The 22,533-nt window shown below is 46.4% G+C and overlaps 1 protein-coding gene across 1 annotated transcript; it reads right to left on the bottom strand.

Moving 5' to 3' along the window:
* Positions 1–15,170: 15,170 nt before the first annotated feature.
* Positions 15,171–22,246, bottom strand: LOC134471188 (NUT family member 2G-like). The gene is made up of 7 exons (XM_063229251.1): positions 22,139–22,246; positions 19,846–20,557; positions 18,614–18,742; positions 17,577–17,710; positions 16,863–17,146; positions 16,435–16,554; positions 15,171–15,951 (listed from the first exon to the last, which is right to left on the bottom strand). Exons 1-7 carry the CDS (start codon positions 22,152–22,154, stop codon positions 15,289–15,291), a joined length of 2,058 nt encoding a protein of 685 aa, XP_063085321.1. The 5' UTR covers positions 22,155–22,246; the 3' UTR covers positions 15,171–15,288.
* Positions 22,247–22,533: the final 287 nt, after the last annotated feature.

Below are 22,533 nucleotides of genomic sequence, written 5' to 3'. Positions count from 1 at the left end.
GTGGAGTCAGTTGGCCATAGACTGGAATCTCTGAATCCAGGAGCCAAAATAACCCTTTTCTGTTTCATGTTTTTCACAGCAGTGAAAAATGTACTGCTATAACACTCCAATATTATGGACAATTTGATGTTGTTTTGTGTCCATTAAAAAACAAAACTAAATTTAAGTTGATGCACTGTTTGCCTTGATCACCTGCTTGACTAGTTGATAGCAGCCTGTTTCCAGAAAAAAAAACAAAAGCAATAGAGGTCAATATTTTAAAGACCTTCTTTGGCTCCTGACACCTGTGTCTGATAAAACAGACAAGTTATTTGAGACCTACAACAGCCAAAGGGTTCTGAGCTGGGAGAAAACCACCACGGAGGTGACAGATGACAAGGAGAGTGGTGGCTTTGCTGCCCAGGCTGGCTCTTCGTGGCTGAGGATCTTCCCCGTACTTATCTCAATGCAGCTGCCTTCCTGGCTATGGTGATAGCAGAGAGAGGCTGCCTATCATGCAGGGGGAAGTCTTGTTTATTAGATTTTTTTCTGTTTCTTTTTTATTATTTTATTAGTATGTGTTTGCAGTACATACTAAATACATTCATAGTGGTATTTGGTATGTATTTATGCACATATGAATTCTTTTTAGGTCTCTTTTCTTCCCTTCCCATCTGCAAAAGAAATAGTCCGTGTTTCTTATTGTCTATCTTATATTTTGTTCTTGATTTATAGTTTGGGTTTCTCATTTAAGAACATATGTACGAGAAGAATGTAAGAAAAACCACGTGATATTTAAGCTCATGAATCTAATTTATTTCACTTAACATTATGGATTCAAGGAGCATCCATTTTCCTACATGACTGAAATTTATCTTTCTCTAGCATTGTGCATACATGCCACATTTTCTTTATCCAGTCTTCTGTTGATGGACATAAGTTTTAGTTACATCTTGGAGTAGCCGCTATATCCTAAGATATACCAGAACTATTCAACACAATGAAAGCAGCTCTAACAAGGAAGTTTACTGCTGTGAATGCTTATGTTAGAAAAACAGGGTGAACTCAAATAAATAACCTAGTCATGCACTTTGAGAAATTAGAAAAAAGAATAATTAAAATCCATAGCTTGCACAAAAAAGGAAATTATAAGATCAGAGAAGAAATCAGTGAAAAGGAGACTAAAAAACAATATGAAGTATCTATGAATCAAACAGCTGGTTCTTTGAAAGAATAGACAAAATAGAAAAATACTTGTCAAATGTACCGAAAGAAGGACAGGCATGGCATTGTGGTGCACGTCTATAATCCCGGCAGCTGGGAAGTTCAGGCAGGAGGATCACTGTGAGTTCAGGCAGGAGGATCACTGTGAGTTCAAGGCCAGTTTGAACTACATAGTGAGACCCTGTGTCAACATAAGACAAAACAAAAGAAAGATAAGACACACAGCAATGCAATTAGAAACAAAAATGGCAAAAAATGGACTCTATCAAAATCTAGATGATATTTAGTAACTACTCTGACAAATTGTCCTTTAATGAACTGGACAATCTTAAAGGAATGGACAGATTCCTAGACACAGTTATGAAATCACCAAAGTGGAACCAAGAAGACAAAAAAAAAAAAAAATACAAACACCCTGTAACAGACAATGAGATTGATGCAGTAATAAAAGCCCTACCAACTAAGAAAACCCCAGGATGAATTCTAAAAGAATTCAGGGACTATACAATACCAATACTCTGCAAACTCTTCAGTGAAACTAAAAAGTAGAGTGTCCTTTCAAACTCATTCACAGGAGCCAGTCTAACATGGATTCCAAACCAGATACAGATCCAAGTAAAAGAGACAACTGCAGGTTATTCTCTTTAGAGAATATAGACACAAAAATCCTGAACAGGGAGGTTGGTGTGGTGGTGCATGCCTGTAATTCCAGCACTTGGAAGGCTGAGACAGGAGAATTGCTGTGAGTTCCGAGCTAGTCTGAACTATAAGGCAAGACCCTGTCTTAAGAAACCAAAATAAAACAAATAAACAGAAATCCTGAACAGAATGTTGGCAAATAGAATGAAACACAACACAAGGTTGTACCTTGTGACAGTAGGTTTCATTCCAGGGATACAAGGAAGGTTCACTATCTAACCAATAGATGTAATACTCCACACAAACAACAGCAAAGATACATATCACAGGATCGTTTCAATGGAGGTGGAAAAATGTACAGGAGCTGCAATCTCTCCACGCCCTCATCAACATGTAACACCTTAATGGTGAGAACTGGCTTCTTGTTGCCTTTTCCCAGTGACGAGTAACGCTGAGCAGTTTTGACATGCTCAGGCCAGCTGTGTATCTCCTGTGCACACTGAAATCCTCTGCCCAGGCTGGGTGGGGTGGTGCACACCTGTATTTCCAGCAGTTAGGGTGCTGAGGCAGGAGGATTGCTGTGAGTTTGAGGCCAGTCTGGGCGACCAAGGGAGTTCAAAGCCAGCCCTCACCACACAGCGAGACCCTCTCAAACAAAACAAAGCAAAACTCCTCTGCCCACTTGTTATTTGGATTTTGTTGTTGGGTTGCAGTGATTTACATATTCTGGATGATAATCTCTTACTGATGAATGATTTGCAAGTTTTTTATGGCACTTCAGAGGTTGCTTTTCTGCTCTGTTTACTTATTTGTTTTTTTAAAATTTTGATAAAGTGGGAATTACCTACTTTCTTCTACCACTTCTATTTTTGGTCTCATATTCAAGGAGTCACTGTCAAGTCTAAGCAGCTTTGTGCTGTCTCTTGGCTCTCATGTTTAAGTCTACTTGAGTTGATTCACTTAGCCTTGAATTTTGGATATGGTTTTGTATATGGTTGCATTCTTCAGCTCCGGTCTTTTGCATGCGGATATCCAGTTTTCCCATCACCACTTGTTGACAAGATCATCTTTTCCCCACGAGATGGTCTTGTCCTTCTTGCTAAAAATCAACTAACAGAATATTCGTGAGCCTATAAGTGTTGCTATAAAGGAAAATGCCTGAGACTGCGTGAGTCATAAGGAACAGAATTTATTTTTCACAGTTCTGGAGGCCTGAGAGTCCAAGATCAAGCAGTGCCAGGTTTGGTTTCCGGCAAGGGCTGCTCCTCATGTGATGCTGAATGCAGTAGGAAGCCTTTAAACAAGGGTCTACATCCCACCCACAGGGAAGAGCCCTCCCGGCCCAGCGACTCCTAAACTCCCAAGCACTTAATAGTCAGAGTAGTTACTAAATATCATCTAGATTTTGATAGAGTCCATTTTTTGCCATAATGGTATATATGTGAACGTTTGTTGCTGGGTATTCTCTTTAGTTCTGCTGATTTGTGTGTCTGTCTCTAACCAGTACCATGAAGTTTTTATTACTACAGCTGCACAGTAAACTTTGAAGTCAGAAGATATTTGTTCCTCTTTCTCAAAGTTGTTTTGCTTATTACTCATATTTGCATTAAAAATAATTAAAGTTACACAGGACATTAGTTTGGAAATTTTTGATTAGTACTTAAACCTGGATGGGCATTTGATGGTTCTTTATACATGTTTTATTGTTTGACTTATTTTGTAATAAATAATTTTTTTATTTTAAAAATTTAGCCCCAGCTCTCCAAGGTCAATGAGGACCCAGGACACAAGGGAATCTTTTCTGTGATAGCCTACAACTCTCCTGAGTACAGTGAACAGTGCGCCAAAGGAGAGTCACTAGAGGGAAAAAAAAGTCTTCCATGATTTCCTAGAAAATGATTGGCCTAGCAAAGGCCGTGACTCATCCTGATGGTGGACACCGGCAGAAGAACTGAGAGGTAAATCCTGAGGAGATGTAACTGACCTTGATAGGTGGCAAGAGGTTAATGTGATTATCACAGCTCTCTCTTTAACTTGGGCTTGAACATCCAGCAGCAAAGTGCAACCAACAGCTATATAAAGCAATGCCATAATAATAAGCTAGATATAGGAAGAGGTTCTAATCACTAGCTCCTTCTGGCAGTTTCCACCTATGTCAGTAATTAACCACTGTAGTGGGTTATTAATAATAAATTACAATGAAACCTGTGTTCCCTTACATTGACCTTTCTCAGCTCAAAGCAGTAAAGACGGAATCTTCATTCTTTCTCCCCAACCACGGTTAGGGATACTTCTTCAGATGAGCTATGTTTTAGATAGCTAAGTTATTTAGACTCACAAACTCACCTTTCTTTAAAAATGCAATTACAGCTGGGTGTGATGGCTCACGCCTATAATCCCAGCACTCGGGAAGGTGAGGCAGGAGGATTGTTGTGAATTTGAGACCAGCCTGGGCTATAAAGTGAGCTCAAAGCCAGCCTGAACTGCATAGAGAGACCCTGTCCCCAAAAAACAAACAAAAAAATGCAATTACAAAAAGGAGGAATATGGTTCCCTTCACACACACACAATTAGATCTTGCTGGCATTGCCTTCAAGTTTACCTTAAATTTTTAAAACCTGGTTGCAGAAAGTAAATACCCTCCAGCAGAACTTCATCGGCAACAGAACTCAAGTCCCGCAGCAGGACACCCAGACAAGAAAGCGGGCTGGCCCAGCGTAGTGAATGACACTGGTGCAGGGTTTGCTTGTGTATGAACAGACAATGGAGCACCGTCACTGCTGTCCCTGAGAATGTGAGACTGTGGAGAGAGGACCACCCCAGCCCCATGGTGAGCCTGCTCTTAGCCGGCCCTCCAGTGTGAGTATTCTCCAGGATGACCCTAGAGGAAAGCCCAGCATCGCAAGTTACTGAGGTCCATGGAGGCTACCAAACCCATGATGTAGAGAGAACTACAGCAGACAACACAGGAGCCTCGCATGCTGGTGACACAACAGGACCACTGTATCAGTCAGGGTTACTAGAGAAACAGACACAACACACCTGACACTAAAACCTGCCACCAGAGGCAACTTGTCACTTGCTACTGACCAAGGGGGATTTGACACAAAGGTGCAAGCGACAGATTTATTTTGCTCTCCATGCAGTTAACTCTCTGCTGATGTGAATCTGTAGCTGCAGCTCCTCCCACCCCCAGTGCCTCAGCTCCCCCTCAGACAACCAGGCGCTTGATTTCTGTAAGGATTAGGCAACCTACACCCTCATATGCACATATCATGGAAGGGTTTGAGCGCAGGCGGGAATCTCACGCCGCCACTGACCCTACAGAAGGCAGAGCACAGGCCTTCATTCGAGAGATGGGAAGCCGTTGTGAGTGCAGAGGAAGCTTTGCTTGTCTGTGTGCTGCTCACCAAGTGCTGTACGACCTTGTTCCCAACAGGCCACAGCGGTACTGATCTGTGGTCCAGTGGTGGGGACCTGTGCCCTAGAAAAACAGAATCTATGTATAGATTTATACTGTAGTGTCAGGCAGGTGGTCTCTGCAGGGCCCTGGGTCTTGAACAACCTCCTTTCACCCAACATCCTTCTCCACGTTCCTCACTTTCACTCCCAGGAAGAAAGGAGAAGTTAAGCAAGACTGGGCAGGGCTGAAGGCCCCCAGCGGAGAAAGAGGGACTCAGGCTCCTCACAGAAAGAAGTTAGAGGTGAAAGTAATGCCAGGCAGAAGTTTATTTATGTGGCTGTGGATGCAAGGAATAGCTGCTGGGAAATGGGATGGGCTACAAGGCACGGGGAATTCCACCAGGATGCCCAAGGGTGAGGGGACCACCATACTCATTGGGGTAAACTGATTTCTTAAAATAACTTTCACTGATTGGGGAACCACTGGGACTGCTTCAAAGCTCAAGGACATCGAAGGACACCTTAAGCCATGACCCTGCTTGTCTAGCACAGATGCACAGTGGGATACAGCTACATAACGATGACTTAGCACAGGTAAACCCACACGCTAGTTATGCACTCTGGAAGAATGTAAACATGAGATAACAACCTGTATAAGAATTATACATTAAGGATGCAGCGGCTCTTGAGCTTTGCACTCTTGGGCTCTTGCTCTCACTCCACGCTGCCTGCTGTGGTTGCTGATGTCTTGTACATGTGTGTTCTTTAACCTTGGGACTTCACGATTGTCTTGGTTACTTTCCTTTTATTGCTGGGACAAAATACCCGACACCCAAAATGAAGGAAGGAAAGGTTTATTTAGCTCACAGTATGTGGAAGTTTCAGCCCATAGTCAGCTGGCTCCAAGGCAGGGTGGCGTGGTACCAGGGCAACACTTCCAGGCAGCAGAAGATAACAAAGCAATAAGAGGAAAAAGTGTGGAGAAGAGTAAGCTTCTTGTTCTTCCTTGTATTGTAAGCAGGTTCTGCCCCTCAGGTGGGTGTAGCCCTCACCCCTCCTCTCAAACAGGATGAGGGTGTTTACAAAGTGAAGGCCCTGGCCCCCTGCTGAGTCACTTCTAAACTTCTAAACTTCTCAAATTGACACAACGGACAGTGTCCTGGAGAGGGGAGAGAGGGAAGACCTTGTTCCCTACACCCCAGGATGCAGAGCTGCTGAGTTATTAAGTTAAGCTTCAAGACTTCTCAAGTTAACACAGTGAACCAACCATAACAGCCTTGACAATCTCCCTTGGGTTCCCTCAGCTGCCAACAGCTGGTGTAGTCAGCATGATGTTGGGGTGAGTGGTCCTATGGAGGCTCTGGAAACAGTACCTGAAGGCAAGGAGGAGTCTCAGAGAAATAATAAGGAACGCTGGCCTTGCCATGGTTGCCTGTAGCCACCTTCTTGGCAGCTTGGAAGGCCCCAGAGGACAGGGAAACAATCTGTTTGAGGCCCAGGGATATCTTGCAAGCCTTGGAAGCAATGGAAAGACAGATTTCTCCCCCTCTCTGAGAAACAGTGGGGTGGGAGGCTTGGCTGTCTTTCACTCTCTTCTGCTGCATAAATCAGGAAGTGGACGGCCTTGGCTGGCAAGTAGACCAGCTGTGGCAGATGGAAGAGAACCTTGGGCAACATCTGGCTGCTGCGGAGTTCAGGATGCACCTTCCAGAAATGTCTCCAGAAGCCTAAGTCCTCAGGTGGGAGAAAACCCCCAGGAAAACTGTCTAGTCTTGCATGCTAGGTCAGCTCTTCAGCAAAAAGTGGAGGCAGAGAAACCCCCACACAGGGAAGAGGACTGGGAGGGCCAACTACCTCTCCCTGGCACATAGCATACAGGACTTGTCCAGTCATGGGGCTGCAGGCAGCTGGTAAAACAATTAAACCTGAAGGTGGGGCCTCTCTGCGAGTCTGGAGGACTCTGGATTTCTGCGCCCAGACTGCTGGAGTTCCCTCAGGCTTCCAGGTGCAGTGAAGGAGAGAGGTGGGTTTGAGGCTTCCACATCAGCCTCCCCATTCCCGGCTTCATTTGGAGACCTGCTGAGCTCCCGATAGGTGGGCTGGCCCACACTACCAGCCTAGCCCAGCCTGTTTAGCTGCGGCGCCTGGCCATAGGTCTGCAGAGGAGGAGCTGGGCAGATTTGGGGTGCCTGCATCGGCCTCTCCATGTGTCTGGAGGACTGTGGATATCTCTGCAACCAGGGAGGGTCCACAGGTTCCTGAAGCACTGCGGCCTGTGGTGAGTACCCTAACCCGGCTGCGATTGAAGAACTGTGGAGCTTCCAAGGGGCAGGTGGGCGCACAGTGTCCCTGAGGCCCAGCTTGTCTGGAACTGCGGAGTTCTGAGCAGGCAGAGGAGGGCCACTGGTTCTGTAGGCCTAATGGCTTGGGGTAGCGCGGCGCCAGAGTCTCAGTAGCTCCAAACATAGAAGGGGATTTTCAACAGATCCTGAGGAAGCTTTCAAATAACACTTGAAACACAGAAATATAGGAAAATGACAAAACGAAAGACCAAATTACAACCTCAAACCTCCAGCCCATCTCAAGAAACCCTAGGAGCGATGTATATAGAAGAAAATATATCCCATCCACCTCATATATCGGACACAATAGCCACTGAAATTGACAAGCAACTCCAGGAAGCTTTAAAGAAATTCAAACTCGAAATAATCTCCCAGATAAAAGAAGAAATGATAAAAGAAATGAAAGAGATTCTAAATATATCTAAAGAAAACACAGATAAAAAATTGGAGGAACTAAACAAAAAGATAGAATCCCTAGATGAGCAATATAAGAAACAAACAGAATACATAATGCAGATGCACAGAGATATACAGGAAATAAAAAACTCCACTGAAAGTTGTAAAAACCGCCTTAATGAAAGTGAAGATAGAATTTCAGACCTTGAAGACAGGATTGCAGCTAGTGAACAGGAAAGGAAAGATCTTTTGAAAATAACAAGGAACCAGGAAACAACAATTCAACAACTGCAAGACGATGCAAAGAAGAATAACATAAGAATGATAGGGATTAATGAAAGAGAGGGAGACAACATGAAGGATGTCAGGAGGATATTTAGAGAAGTAATAGCTGAAAATTTCCCAAGCATGAGATCAGAAACTGACATCAGGATCAGTGAAGCATATAGAACTCCAAACAGTCATAACCAAAATAAAACTACACCCAGACATATAATAATCACCATCCCAGAAATCCAACACAAGAATAGATTATTAAAAGCTGTCAGAGAGAAAAGACAAATCACTTATAAAGGAAAACCTATCAGAATCACAGCAGACTTCTCAGCACAAACGATAAAGTCAAGAAGAGCATGGAGTGAAGTATTCCAGATCCTAAAGCAAAATGATTTCCAACCAAGACTGATATATCCTGCAAAACTATCATTCAAAATAGATGGTGCAATACGATACTTCCATGACAAAGAACAGCTGAAGAACTTCATGAACACCAAACCAACCCTGCAAAAAATATTGAAAGACAGTTTAGATACACAAAGGAAAAAACCACTAAGCAAAGCAAATAATTAAACAGAACCGAAAGATAAAGATGCAACAGCAGAGAGATAACATTCCTACAATTAACCAGCATTTAACAGTAATAACCATTAATGTAAATGGTCTCAATGCACCAATCAAAAGAAACAGACTAGCAGAATGGATCAAGAAACAAAATCCAACCATATGCTGTTTACAGGAAACCCATCTAACCCAGAAAGATACTCACAGACTGAAAGTCAAAGGATGGAAAACAATTCTTCATGCAGCAGGAATCCAAAAAAAGGCAGGAGTAGCCATTCTGTTTGCAGACAACGTGAACTTTAAACCAACAATGACCATAAAGGACAAAGAAGGTCACTACATACTCGTAAGGGGAAAACTCCAAGAGGAAGAGATAACTATCTTAAATATATACGCACCAAACTCCAGAGCACCCAGTTATATAAAACAATTATTAACAGAAATGAAAACTCAAATTATCAGTAACACAATTGTAACAGGAGACCTTAATACACCACTGACACCAAGGGACAGATCAACCAGACAGAAAATGAGCAAAGAAATAACAGAACTGAATCACACCTGTGAACAAATGGGTTTGATAGACATATACAGAATGTTCCACCCAACAACATCAGAATACACATTCTTCTCAGCAGTACATGGATCATTTTCTAAAATAGACCATATATTAGCTCACAGAACATATTTAAGCAAATGCAAAAGAGTTGAAATCATCCCTTGCATATTATCGGATCATAGCGCTCTGAAATTAGAAATTAATGACAAAAGATACTGCAAAAATTCCGCAAACACATGGAAACTAAATAACACACTCTTGAGTAATCAGTGGGTCACAGAAGAAATTAAACAATACCTAAAAGAAAATGAAAATGCAGATACAACTTACCGGAATCTGTGGGATGCAATGAAAGCCGTTCTGAGAGGAAAATTTATTGCACTGAGTTCCCACATCAGGAAAACAGAACGAATACAAATAAATAACTTGATGCTACACCTCAAACAGCTAGAAAAAGAAGAGCAAGTCAAGCCCAAAGCCAAAAGAAGAGAGGAAATTATAAAAATCAGAGCAGAAATCAATGCAATAGAGACTAAGAAAACAATCCAAAGAATCAACGAATCAAAGAGTTGGTTCTTTGAAAGAATAAATAAAATCGATAAGCCCCTAGCCAACCTTATTAAAAAAAGGAAAGAAAAAGCTCAAATTCATGCAATAAGAAATGAAAAAGGAGAAATCACTACAGACCCAATAGAAATACAGAGGATCATCAACACCTATTTCGAAAACCTCTACTCTCAAAAGTTTGATAACACAGAAGAAATAGACAGATTCTTAGAAGCATATGAAGTACCAAAGCTAGATCAAGAGGATATAAAACTGTTGAATAACCCAATCTCTGCTAATGAAATTGAGAATGTAATTGGGTCCTTGCCCACCAAGAAGAGCCCAGGCCCAGATGGATTCACTGCAGAATTCTACAAGAAATATAAAGAAGACCTAATGCCGACACTCCTCAAACTATTCAATGAAATTGAAAGGGAAGCAATCCTTCCTAAGTCATTCCTGGAAGCAAATATTACTCTAGTACCAAAACCTGAGAAAGACCCAACTATAAAAGAGAACTATAGACCGATCTCCCTAATGAACACAGATGCAAAAATCCTCAATAAAATATTGGCAAATAGGATCCAGCAAATCATCAAGAAGATTATACACCATGACCAAGTGGGATTCATCCCAGGAATGCAAGGATGGTTCAACATACGCAAATCAATAAATGTAATCCACCATATCAATAAAGCCAAAAATAAGAATCACATGATCATCTCTATAGATGCAGAAAAAGCCTTCAATAAGGTCCAACACTTATTCATGATAAGAACTTTACAGAAAATTGGAATAAATGGTCTTTACCTCAATACAATAAAGGCCATTTATGACAAACCAACAGCCAGCATCATACTAAATGGCCAAAAATTGAAAGCCTTTACTTTAAAATCGGGTACAAGACAAGGATGTCCTTTATCACCACTCCTATTTAATATAGTACTGGAAGTACTAGCCAGAGCAATTAGGAAAGAAAGAGAAATAAAAGGGGTAAAGATAGGAAAAGAAGAAGTTAAATTATCATTGTTTGCAGATGACATGATACTCTACATAGAAGACCCCCTAAACTCCATTGAAATACTCTTAGATACAATAAATAAATTCAGTAATGTGGCTGGATACAAAATCAATACTCAGAAATCAATAGCATTCCTATACACGAACAACAAAATTACAGAGAGGGAAATAAGAGAAACTGGACTATTCACATTAGCAAGCAAAAAAATGAAATATTTAGGAATTACTCTTACGAAAGAAGTGAAAGACTTATACAGTGAAAATTATAATACACTGAAAAAGGAAATTGAAGATGATCTCAGAAAATGGAAAGACATCCCTTGCTCATGGATAGGAAGAACAAACATTGTGAAAATGGCCATTCTCCCAAAACTGTTATACAGATTCAATGCAATCCCAATAGAAATACCATCAACATACCTTATAGATCTAGAGAAATCACTCCTAAATTTCATCTGGAACCAGAAGAGACCTAGAATCGCAAAGGCAATTCTAAGCAGCAAAGACAAAGCAGGAGGCATCACAATCCCTGACTTGAAGTTATACTACAAAGCAACAGTAGTAAAATCAACATGGTATTGGAATCAAAACAGAGCTGAAGATCAGTGGAATAGATTAGAAGATACAACCACAACTACGAACACACTCAACCACCTTATTTTTGATAAAGGAGCCAAGCAGGTTCACTGGAAGAACGACAGTCTCTTTAATAAATGGTGCTGGAAAAACTGGCTCTCCATTTGCCGAAAACTAAAGCTAGACCCATGTCTATCACCATGTACTAAATTAAAATCTAAATGGGTCAAAGATCTGAATATTAAAACAGAAACACTAAATCTATTGGAAGACAAAATAGGTAGAAACCTTGGAGACATAGGAGTAGGTAAAGAATTCATGAACAGGACTCAAACCGCACGGGAAATACTTCCCAGAATCAATAACTGGGACCACTTCTTATTAAAAAGTTTCTGCATGTCAAAAGAAATCTCCAGCATAGTGAAAAGAAAACCCACAAACTGGGAAAAGATTTTAGTGAACTCTCTCTCAGACAAGGGCCTCTTGTCTAAAACATATAAAGAATTAAAGAAACTCAGACCTCCGAAATTCAAAGATCCAATCCAAAAATGGGCATCTGAGATGAATATGCAATTCTCAGATGAAGAAATGCAAATGGCAAATAAATACATGAAAAAATGCTCATCATCATTGGTCATTAGAGAAATGCAAATTAAAACCACACTGAGATACCATCTCACTCCTGAAAGAATGGCCAGGATCAAGAAAACCGACAACAAATGCTGGAGAGGCTGTGGGGAAAAAGGAACTCTCCTGCACTGCTGGTGGGAGTGTAGACTAGTACAGCCTTTGTGGAGATCTGTCTGGAGATTTCTCAAAAAGTTGGGACTGGAAATCCCATTTATTCCAGCTATTCCACTTCTAGGCATATTCCCAGAAGAACTGAAAGCATCTTACCACAGTGATATATGTGTACCTATGTTTATAGCAGCACAATTTGTAATCGCCAGATCTTGGAAACAACCCAAGTGCCCATAAACTGAGGAATGGATAAAAAAGTTGTGGTATTTCTATACAATGGAGTATTATTCAGCTATAAAGAAGGATCACATTGAGATATTTATCAATAAATGGGCGCAGCTTGAGACCATACTCATTAGTGAAATAAATCAATCTCGCATGTGTGAATACCGAATAGTTTCCCTAATGTAAATAATGATTCAAATATATAAAAATATGTGGTAATCATGTTTCCCCATTAGGTGGCCTTGAAGCCTTATAAAGTTTTCACTCATTAATTAGAAAGGCTTTATTCTGGGCTTCTTGATATGAAAATATTTGAAGCTAGAGTATATGAAGTTTTACCCAAATATTTCAAGGAAAAAGACACTATGGTAACTACTATTAAGTCAGGTTATAAGGTGGTGAAGTACTAGGTTGTTGAAACAGTCATGCTGTGACCTCTATTGTTATATTGTTATGTCCTGTTTTATCTCAATCTCCCCCTTATTGTTTCAAAAAAAAATTATTTAGTCATTTCTTATGTTTGTCTTAATTAAAGAAAAAATTCAAAAAAATTAGGATATATAAATAGTAACTCTTTTCGATTTCCTATTAACTTGTTTTGAAGTCCTGTAGTACTTCCACGATCTTGTTTTGACTGATTAGACTCTGTTCCATTCTATATGATAGTATCAAGTTTGAAGACATAGGCAACTACTTTGAAGACAATAAGATTCACTAAGATACCCATTCTGGTTTGACTATTGTCTTCTTTGGAAGTCCTGTAATGTTTACAATGCCTAAGTTTTATTAGTCTTGTTCTCTACTGTTTTGTCCAACTTTATAATATCTAATAAGATAGATAATTCTTTTTAAGGAAACAAGGGACAACGTTGATAACCATTGTTGATAAACTTGTACTCTGTTCTACACCATGTGCTATGTCTATCCTTGGTATTGACTGACAGCTTTGTTTTGCCATATTTGACTGTATTCTTCCCCCCCCCAAAGAAAGTAATAAGCACTAAGGAGTAATAAAATCCAAGATGTGTAAATTTTGTTGTAAAAAAGAGAGGGAAAAAAAAAAAAGAAAAAGAGCTCTAACGGATATAACAGCAAGTGTGTTTGGGGGTGTTAAATAGCTGACTTTATCAATGTTTTTGGAACATTGAACACAGCTGTTTGCAGTCTCCCTGTTTGAATGTCCACCTTGTGTTCTTTGATACTGTGTTTGAGGAACTATTTTCAAGAAAATAGTGTGTAATCTACTAGCAGGTAATTTCTTACTGTTATGTTTTTTTGTTTTGTTTTGTTTTGTTTTGTTTTGTTTTGTTTTGTAGTTCTGTATTGCGTGTACCCTTACGCCGCTTTGGTTTGTTTTGTGTTTTTCTCTTTTTCCTCTTAAATAAAAAAAAAAAAAAAAAAAAAAAAAAACCTGAAGGTGGGTGAAACAGTGTCTGTGGGCTGCTACGGCTGTGGGATGATGGAGCTGGTAACATGCAGTTAAGCCCACAGGAAATGTCACAAATAGCTAGCATAGCCAGCACTGCCTCTATGAGACAGGTTCTGCAGGATGTGCAAAGGATGGCCCCAGGAGCAGGTAACCACACTGTGATCAATTGGTTGATGGCAGTGGGTCACCTGGCTTGGGAGAATCCAGGTGACCTGCTGGAGCAAGACACTAAAAGGCCAGCCTATCTAGACTCGATGACTGAGCTGCATGAAATGGGCACACCACAAATGATGTCCACACTGCAGTGCCGTAGCCCTGATGGGGACAGCACGCATGAAGTATGTGATCCTGGCAAGTGGGCCCGGTGGCAGGTTCAGGTCAGGGGCGGCCCTGCTGGCCCCCTTTACAGAGCGCCCAATCCATGATGCTTGGGATGCATTGGCCAGGCAGGGAGCTGTGGAAGGGACACACCAAGGTAAGGCAAGATCTGCAAGAACTGTACCAGCAAAGGAGAAAAAGAAGGGGGCCTCGGGTGAGCAGGGCCATACTCCCAGGGACAGGCTGTGGGGCCACTGCAGGTCAGTTGATGTCAGGTCTGGATGGACACCTGAGGACATGACTTTACTTGTCTAGCATAGGTGCACAGTGGGATGCAGCTATGTAACCGTGACGTAGCACAGGTAAACACTCACGCGCTGGTTACAGCACCATGTGAGAATGTAAACATGAGACAACAACCGGTATAAGAATTATACAATGGAGACACTGGTGACTGTTTTTGTTGTGCTCTTGTGCTCTGCTCTGCTCCATGCTGCCTGCTGTTTTGCTGCTGTCTTTAACCTGGGGACTTTGCCCCTGAAAATGTCCCTTAGACCCTCTGAGCGGGCTGACACATACAAAGACAGGATGGGCACAGGAGACCTAAAAAAAAAAAAAAAAAATGAGGCCTTGAGAGTGGGGTAGTGAAGAGGACTTCAGGAAGCATTTAGTCTTCGTGTTCTTTCCCAGGAGCAGTGAAAAGCACAGCCTCACTGTGGAGAGACCACCTCAGCTGGGTATCTGTGTACCGAAGGTCCTTCCCTCACTCCCCAGAGTAAACAAAGCCTGAGACAGGAGGCAGCAACTCTGACAGCAGTTTCCACCCAGTCATCTTTATTTACTTTGCCAAACAACACCCCCAAAGAACATTCCTCGCCCCGCCCAGGTAGGTTCCTCCCTCCAACCCACCCTCTCCCCCCTTTCCATGCCCCAGAGCAGCTGGATCTGAACTCTGAGGAGGCACCTCTGGCTGTGGGGTGCAGGATGCAGCCAGGGTGAAATTTCCTAAGCTCCACCTGAGGACTGGGCACCCCAGAGTCTTCCCTATGGTTTCAGTGCCTCTTCCTCCATCTCTGGGAACCTAACTTGTTACACCTCCCCTTCTGAGGCCCTGAGGGTGGAACTGGCCCCTGAGTCAAATCTTGCCCTCCAGAGACCTCATAGGAAGGCCCTGGGCGGGACCTCTTTCCCACAGGAGCTGAGCCTCCCAAGAGGACTCGCTTCTTGGATCTGGCAGGTGAAGGGAGGCCAGGGCTGAGGCCTCCTCCCTGAGGAGGTGAGGTCTGGGGTGCTGGACCATCAGGGTAGAACAGGCCTGTGTCAGGGCCTAGGGTCTGGAGCAATCCCCAAGGCAGCAACTGGTGAGGGGAGGCCAGGAGAAAGGACAGGCTGGAGAAGTCCCCCTTGTCTTCATCCAGGCAAGACACTGGCTTGCATGGTCTCTGAGTAGGTGAGGCTTCTCTGAGGCCCAGGGCACATTGGGGTGCCAGGTCCTGGGGCAGAGTATTGTGTCTGGAGGTTCCCAGGGGAGCAGGGCTTTGTTGCCTGGGCAGGACAGCAAGGACCTTGGACACTGGAAGATCTTCATCAATGGCCCGGCATCTCTTAAGGACCTGAGAAGCTTTTGGAGGGGCGCAGGCCTCCTTGCTGACCCTTTGTTTGGGCTCACGGTCATCTCCCTGCGCCTTGGAGCCCAGGAGGCGCTTCTCCACCAGCTGCAGGAGGAAGCGGGCACCTGCTGGGTCTGCCCCAGGCGTGAAGAGGGCTGGCGGGCATCCGGACAGGAGGTGGGCTCCGGAGAGCCACCTGTCTTGGTGTCAGAGGCTGAGGCTGAGGCCCTGCTGGCCTCCTTCCAGCTGTGTCCCCCCTTGTCTCCTCCATTCCTGTCCACGTTCATCCCCAGCTGGGTGCAGCCCTCTTTAGGAGGCAGCAGTTTCCACTGGGTAGGGCTAGACAGAGTCCTGTGGGCCTGGTGTGCAGGGTCCCCTCCCCATCCTGATGTCTTTCTCTCCCGTCTGCCTGATGTCCCTCCTTCACATCTACCCGGTGTCCTTCTGTCACTTGTCTCCCTCTCCCCTCATGTTCCCCTCTGCTGATTGGTACCCCTCTTTCTCGCTTGTCTGCCTGCTGCCCCCTCCCTTGGGTCAGCCTGGTGCCCTGCCCTGGACTTCCTGGTGTCCCTCATGCCCCTGGCCTACCTGTTCAGGAGTGAGTCCGTGCTCCTCTTCTAGTACCTGTCCTACAGCCAAGATGGTGTCCTTCTCCATTTCTGCAGATTTTGCTTCTACCAGGAATTGGGCATTGATAGCAGCCTCCACCTGGATCAGAAGAAAAACCCATGAGTACAATGAGTGTCCTTGGTAAGGAGCAACTCAGAGCCCAGGGGAAACCCAGGAGAAGCAGGAAGCATTGTCCAGCCTGTTCTGGTCCACGCCATGGGGTTGTTAATCATCGTGACCATCAGCCACACTCATGTGGACTGACACATTCCCAATGAGACTGGAGCTCACACCTACACACGTGTGCATGGGGCATGCTGGGTAGTAAAGGAATTAGGGTAAATTCCAAAGGCTTGGGGTGCCGCTCCTGGAAGCCTAGGGATGCCTCGCCTCCAGCCCTTGCACACCTTAGAGACGGAGTCTTCCTGGGAGCAGAACTCATCACAGTAACTCAAGAGACCCGGGTCTGGGTACATCTCATCCTCTTCCTGCTGCTCCTTTTTCTGGTTTTCTTCAGGCTGCACTGTGGCCAAGAGGTGACGGTCCTCCAGCCAGTCCATGGTGTCTATGCATTCCTTCACGGTGTCAGCAGGAATGTCAGCAGGCACCTGGGTCTCTCGAGACTGCTGGCATTTGTGTGCTGGCGGGCAGGCAGCCTGTGCCTTTGACTCTGTCTGCCTGGGTATGCTCACTGGAATGGGGGAGGGAGAAGTGCATGGCGGGGGCTCCCGCTAAACCCCAGTCCCAGAGCGGAAAGCAAGGTTCAAGGGACCTCGTGCCAGCCTGCATGGCCCAGAAACCCTGAGGGGAGACTCTGCATGATGTGGAATGTGGAGACTGTCACACAAGAGGTCATGTAGAGCCTCTGAAATGTGGGCTACTCTCCCCACTGTGCCCCTGTGTCCTGGGCAGATCGTAGTCACAGACATTGCACAGCCAGTCAATACCCTCCAGTTCAAGACCAAGGGATGCAGAAATCCCGGGCTCTGGGGAGTATTCTGCTTTCCAAAGCAAACTTCCCATCCCAATTTTAAGCCAGGTGGATGTGGGACAACAGCCTCTCTTTAACCCCCTGCAGGGGCAGCTGCAGGGGTCCTCTGTGAGGCAGCGGCCAGCCCCACCTGGTTGCTGCACCGCATCAGGGGACCTGGGAGGATCCAGCCTCAATGGGGCTGGAGGCGGACAGTCCAGGAGTTTCCTCATTGACAGCAGCATAGGGTCTTCCATCTCTTCAGCAGCCTCAAACCTCATGAACCTGGAATGTGGAGGGGGGACACCGGCTAAGACAAGACCCTAAGGCCCAGGCCATTAGGACACTAGGCTGGAGCCAATGGGGATGGGGAGCCAGGACTTTGCAGACTGGTCTAGACACAGAAGGGTGCCAACCGCTGGGCAGAACCGCAGTTCTGGGCACATCCTTCATCACCCTCAGGACATCTAGTTACTCCTAGGTAAACTGCAAAGCCCACAGGTGACCCCTTTCAAGTTTGCCCTGGCCTTGCACAGAGCTACAAACAGGAGCTGACCACCTGAATCCGGCCAGGAAGTGTTAGGCAGAGGTCACCAGGAATCCTCCCCCAACTTGGGGCTCCTGAGCTGGAACTGAGTCCTGGAATGATGCCCTGGGAGACCAGGGCCTGGGAGAAAGTGGGGCCCAGCAAAGGAGGTCAGTTTCTGTCCTCTGTGGCCTGTCCTCCCTTCTCTGGGTGTGCGTTTGACTGTTGGTTTCTTCATTTAAAACAGATTAGGTGTAGCACAGCAGTAAAGGCAGGGATGTGTCCCCAGAGCACCTGAGAGGCTGTTTTCTCCTGAGCATTCTCTCCCCTCTCCCACCCCTTCTGGGATCTCAGGTTATAACTTTATCCCTCCATGGACAGACATGGTCCTTTCTTTTTCAACAGGGGCCAGCGCGGAGCTGGTAGCATTTGTGCCTTTTACTCAGCCCCCACTGCCTGAAGGAACCCCTTGGTCAATGAGGCCAGAGCTCCTGCGACCCCCAAACTGAGAACTCAGGAGGAAGGGGCAGCCTGCAGAGGACCAAGGTGGCAGGGATGGGGCCTGTACCAGTGGACACCGTGCGGACACCGTGGGTGTCCCCTGGACACTGCTGCACAGCCCACGTGCTCTGGGGATGCAGGCCGCCCGGTCCCTGACTCACCCTTCAGCCACCTTGTAGAAGGCCACGCGCTCGTAGCGGCTCATGCAACCCCATTTCCGCACGCCTATGCCCAGCCCCTCTTCCACGCTCAGGGTTGGGTGCTGGTGGGACAGGGACCAAAGCAGTGACCTGCAATTGCTCAGGGTTAGTTGCCGTCCCCCACCTCAGCCCCCATTACCCCTAGGTGATCCCTGCACACCCCATACGCTGTCACCTCTGCCCCGCACAACACTCTGCCCTTGTGCTCTGACAGTCTCCACAACACCATAGCAGGCACCGGGCAGCATTGCCAGTGCTACACCGATGGCTGATTTCCTCTGCGTCCTTGCTGTTGGTGTTGTCTGTTATGGTCAGGGTGTTTGTGTCCTCCCCAGTTCATGTGTTGCAGTACTGACCCCAGTGTGATGGTATTTGGAGATGGGTCTTTGGGTGGTAATGAGGATCAGGTGAGGTCAGCAGGGTGGGGCTGTTAGGATGGGATTAGTGCCCTTGTAGGAGGAGGAGGAAGAGACCCCAAAGCTCTCTTAGCCACGTGAGAACTACTGCTGAGGCTGTGACTTTCTCAAGCCAGGAGGAAAGTCCTCCTCACTCCCAGAATCTGCCTTCCAAACTGTGAGGAATGAATGCGGGTGGCTTCAACGCGCCAGTCCAGGGTATTCTGTCTGGCAGGCTGCGCTGACAGGGCCTGGCACACAGTGACCTGGGAGTGTAAGCCTGAGGTGCAAGTTCAAAGGGTAGCTGAGAATCAAATAGTGTTAGGGCCCCAAGTGTGCCCCCCCTGTGACTGCTCCACTCCCTAGCAGGAGTTCCCCACAACAACAGCGGTGGCAACAAGTGTGAGTTTTTCTCTCAGTTTCTACAGCTGTTAGCCCCAACACTCAATGCTGTGACCTCTGGGCCACGAATCCTCAGATCAATGGAGGAATATAAAGTCTAAGGAGAGTGACATGACATGTTGCCAGAGACCTAAATTCAAATGGTGGCTCGTGTGACCCTGGGAAGCTTCTCTGACCTGAGTCTTGGGCATCAAGGTGATAACTACTGAAAAAGCCATTGGCAGCGTCAGAGGGGAGTAGTGATCTCCTGAGAGCAGGCACTCTTCATACCCTGGCAGTGCAAAAATGTTCGCAGCACCTCCTGCCAGTTTCTCTGCACCCCCTCTCCTGTTGCCCCTCCTCCTCCCTCTCATTGGGGATGCAAGGGGAGCCCTTGGGCCTTGGGAGGGCACGCACACGAGGAAGCAGGACACCGCCTCCACATCTGGGGTGAGGGGAAGGAGTCTCCGGAGCAGGGTCTTGAAATGCTGCCAGTGCCGGAAGTTCTCATAGAGGCTCGCGGACCTGCAGGTGTCGTCTGGCAAGGCCTTGGGCTGCAAGATGTCCAGGCCACCTTCCCCGCAGGCCCAGTGTGGTGGTGGCACCTTGTTCACCCCAGGCATGGTGGGGGGCACTGGCGGTATGGCAGGGGGACAAAGGCCCTGAGGCCACATCTGGTCATCATTGGCACAGCTTCTCCTCCCAGCTGGGGCAGGCAGGAAGGTGCTTAGGGGCGGAGCGCTCAGCAGCAGGCGAGTAGGACGCTGCACTCCCCTCTGCAGGACCCTTGGGACACCCCTGATGAGTGGGACCTCATTGAGGACAATGCTGTGAGTCAGCAGGGGCTCTACCAGCCTCTCTGCAGCCCTGGTATGGGCAGTGAAGTTGAAAGGCCCAGCTTTCTTCAAGCCACAGCCCCTGTATACTGCAATCATGGGTGTCCTGGGGAAAGGAGAGAACTCCAAGGGCTTCTGCAGAGGCAGCAGAGCATTCCTGGAGGGAGGTGGCAGTGGCTTCCCGTGCGGCCGCTGTAGTGAGGCTGGGGCAGGTGGAAGAGGGCGCAGGACCCAAGAAAGAGACACAAGGGCATCATCCTTCAGGGTCTTATCTGACTGCAGCACTGCGGATGCTGTGGAGAGAAAGGAAAGGAGTGAACAGAGGAAGAGCTGGCAGGAGGGGAGCTCTCTTCTTCTCCAAGCACTGGGAGTCAGAGGGCGAATCTCTTGGCTTTGGGGAGGAGACAGGATTATTTTGCAGTTTGCAAACATCCCCAGTGAAGTTTCATGCTCTGATCCTCCCATTCAGAGCTCCTCCAGCATGGAACTTCCTCCCAGGCCACTAAGATTCCCTGACCCCTGCTTGTCCACAGCACTCCTCAGCTTCCCCTCCCTCCAGCTGCAGTGGTGGTGAGCCAGGAGCACATGTGCCACAGCCAGCTGCTCATTATCACCGAAAGCTCTGGAAAGTCAGAACACAGTCACACCGATTGGGGAGATGTTGCAGGATTTTTCAGGGAGTTTTCACAGCTACTGTTCACCAGAACTGGTCGTGGAACGGGAAGCTATCTGTGGAGCTTTTCTTTTGGGGTCCTAATACTGGGAAGGAAAGAGGCTCGTGGAGCCTGGCATGGGCCAGGTGCCAGGTGAGACAAGGGTGCCTGCAGCTCATCTGTGGCCAGTAGGACTTCATGCAGACCCTAGCCAAGGACACCAGTCCACTATACTCGCACCTAAGAACCGCACAGCTGTCCCAAGGGTAGTAACATAACAGCAAAGTGTCTTCCTGGCTGTGAGCTACATGTCACCCTCTTTAAGATGGAAAGCGGCTGTCACAGGTCATGCTAGAGAAAACCAGCACCGCGCCGTGCATTCCGGGCGCATGAAGCCTGAGCCAGGAAGATGTGCAGTGTTCCTGTCAACAGTGAAAGGAAGGGCTGAGGGTCCACACTGACAGTGGACAAGACGAAGAACCTGCGAAGGCCTGTTGTGATGGGAAAGGTGACATTTCAGAATCACTCAGGGAAGTCCACACCCTAAGGAGTTGGGAGTTCCCGGCTGTCCAGGACAAGATGCAACCCGCACTGCAGGAGAAGCCTCCTCGGTGAGACGGTGCTTGGGGGCTCTGGGCTGTGGCAGCTTAGTAACCTCCAGCCTTGTTCCCAAGAGGAGATTTCCCTGCACAGTGGGTCAGGGGGAGTCCCAGTGAGCACTTTTCTGTCTATGGTCACTTCTCTCCACTGCCCTCCTAAGATCCAGGAAACTCGAGTCAAACACCTCAGAGAAGTAGGACACCCAAGGCCCAGGTGCCTGAGGAAAGGGCACAGCAAGGGGAATGAATTTCCCCTTGAAAATATCCTCGTGTCCACCATGACACCATCTCACTGTTGTCTATCAACCCGTTAGAAGTGAATCTCTTCCTTTCTGGGGAGGGTAAGTGGATTTCTTCCCACCCTTTCCCACAGCCAATACATTTGCCCTGAGAACTCTTGAAAAATGTGTCTAAGGAGTCCTTGTCCCCATGGGAGTTCCTCTCCTGACATGGCCTTTCCTTTCCCTCCCAAAGGAGCTGTCCTTGGAAAAGTCCACTATGCTCTTTCCTTTACATCAGCTCAAACTCCGATACCGAGGGAGATGACAAATTCAAATTCCCAACAGTTTAAGGCATGTCGGGGAGTTGGCTAACATGTCCCTGACCCCCACCTCGGGCTTACCGCCTTCTGAAGCCATCCCCACAGTCCTGAGGCCGGCCTTAGCTCTCTGGCAGGTACCCAGAGAGTGACCTTTGCCCAGGGCCTGACCCAGGGTCCACCTACAGCTGGATGAGGTTTGAGAGTCAACAAAGCTGGAGTGTTGGGGTCCAGACATTCCATGTGGGGGAGGGGAGGGGCAGCGGGGCCGAGAGGGGGAGGGGAAGAGACCTTCCGCACAGAGCTCTGGTGGGCAGAGGAGAACCTCAGGATCTCTTTGGATAGTGCACTGACTACAACACTGCTGAGTGCCTCTAGCCAACTTTTAAATGATTTCCCAGACTTCAGGCACAGTGGTTTTATTGATGTCTGCTGACTTTAGTTCCCCATCAATAAAACTTTTTGTTTCCCTCATCTCA

This window comes from Cavia porcellus, unplaced genomic scaffold (genome assembly GCF_034190915.1).
Source record: "Cavia porcellus strain 051 isolate PalLab524CR breed Dunkin Hartley unplaced genomic scaffold, mCavPor4.1 scaffold_17, whole genome shotgun sequence".
Taxonomy (NCBI): Eukaryota; Metazoa; Chordata; class Mammalia; order Rodentia; family Caviidae; genus Cavia; species Cavia porcellus.
Note: the sequence above shows the minus strand (reverse complement) of the source record. Positions and strands in the feature narration are given on the sequence as shown.

Excerpts from the sequence above, each read along its gene's own strand:
- LOC134471188 (XM_063229251.1), bottom strand. Across the intron at positions 18,743-19,845 it reads GCGGTGTCCTGCTTCCTCGT|GTCACTGCTTTGGTCCCTGT; the intron begins GTGCGTGCCCTC and ends GAGCAATTGCAG. Across the intron at positions 17,711-18,613 it reads TTCTACAAGGTGGCTGAAGG|GTTCATGAGGTTTGAGGCTG; the intron begins GTGAGTCAGGGA and ends TCCACATTCCAG.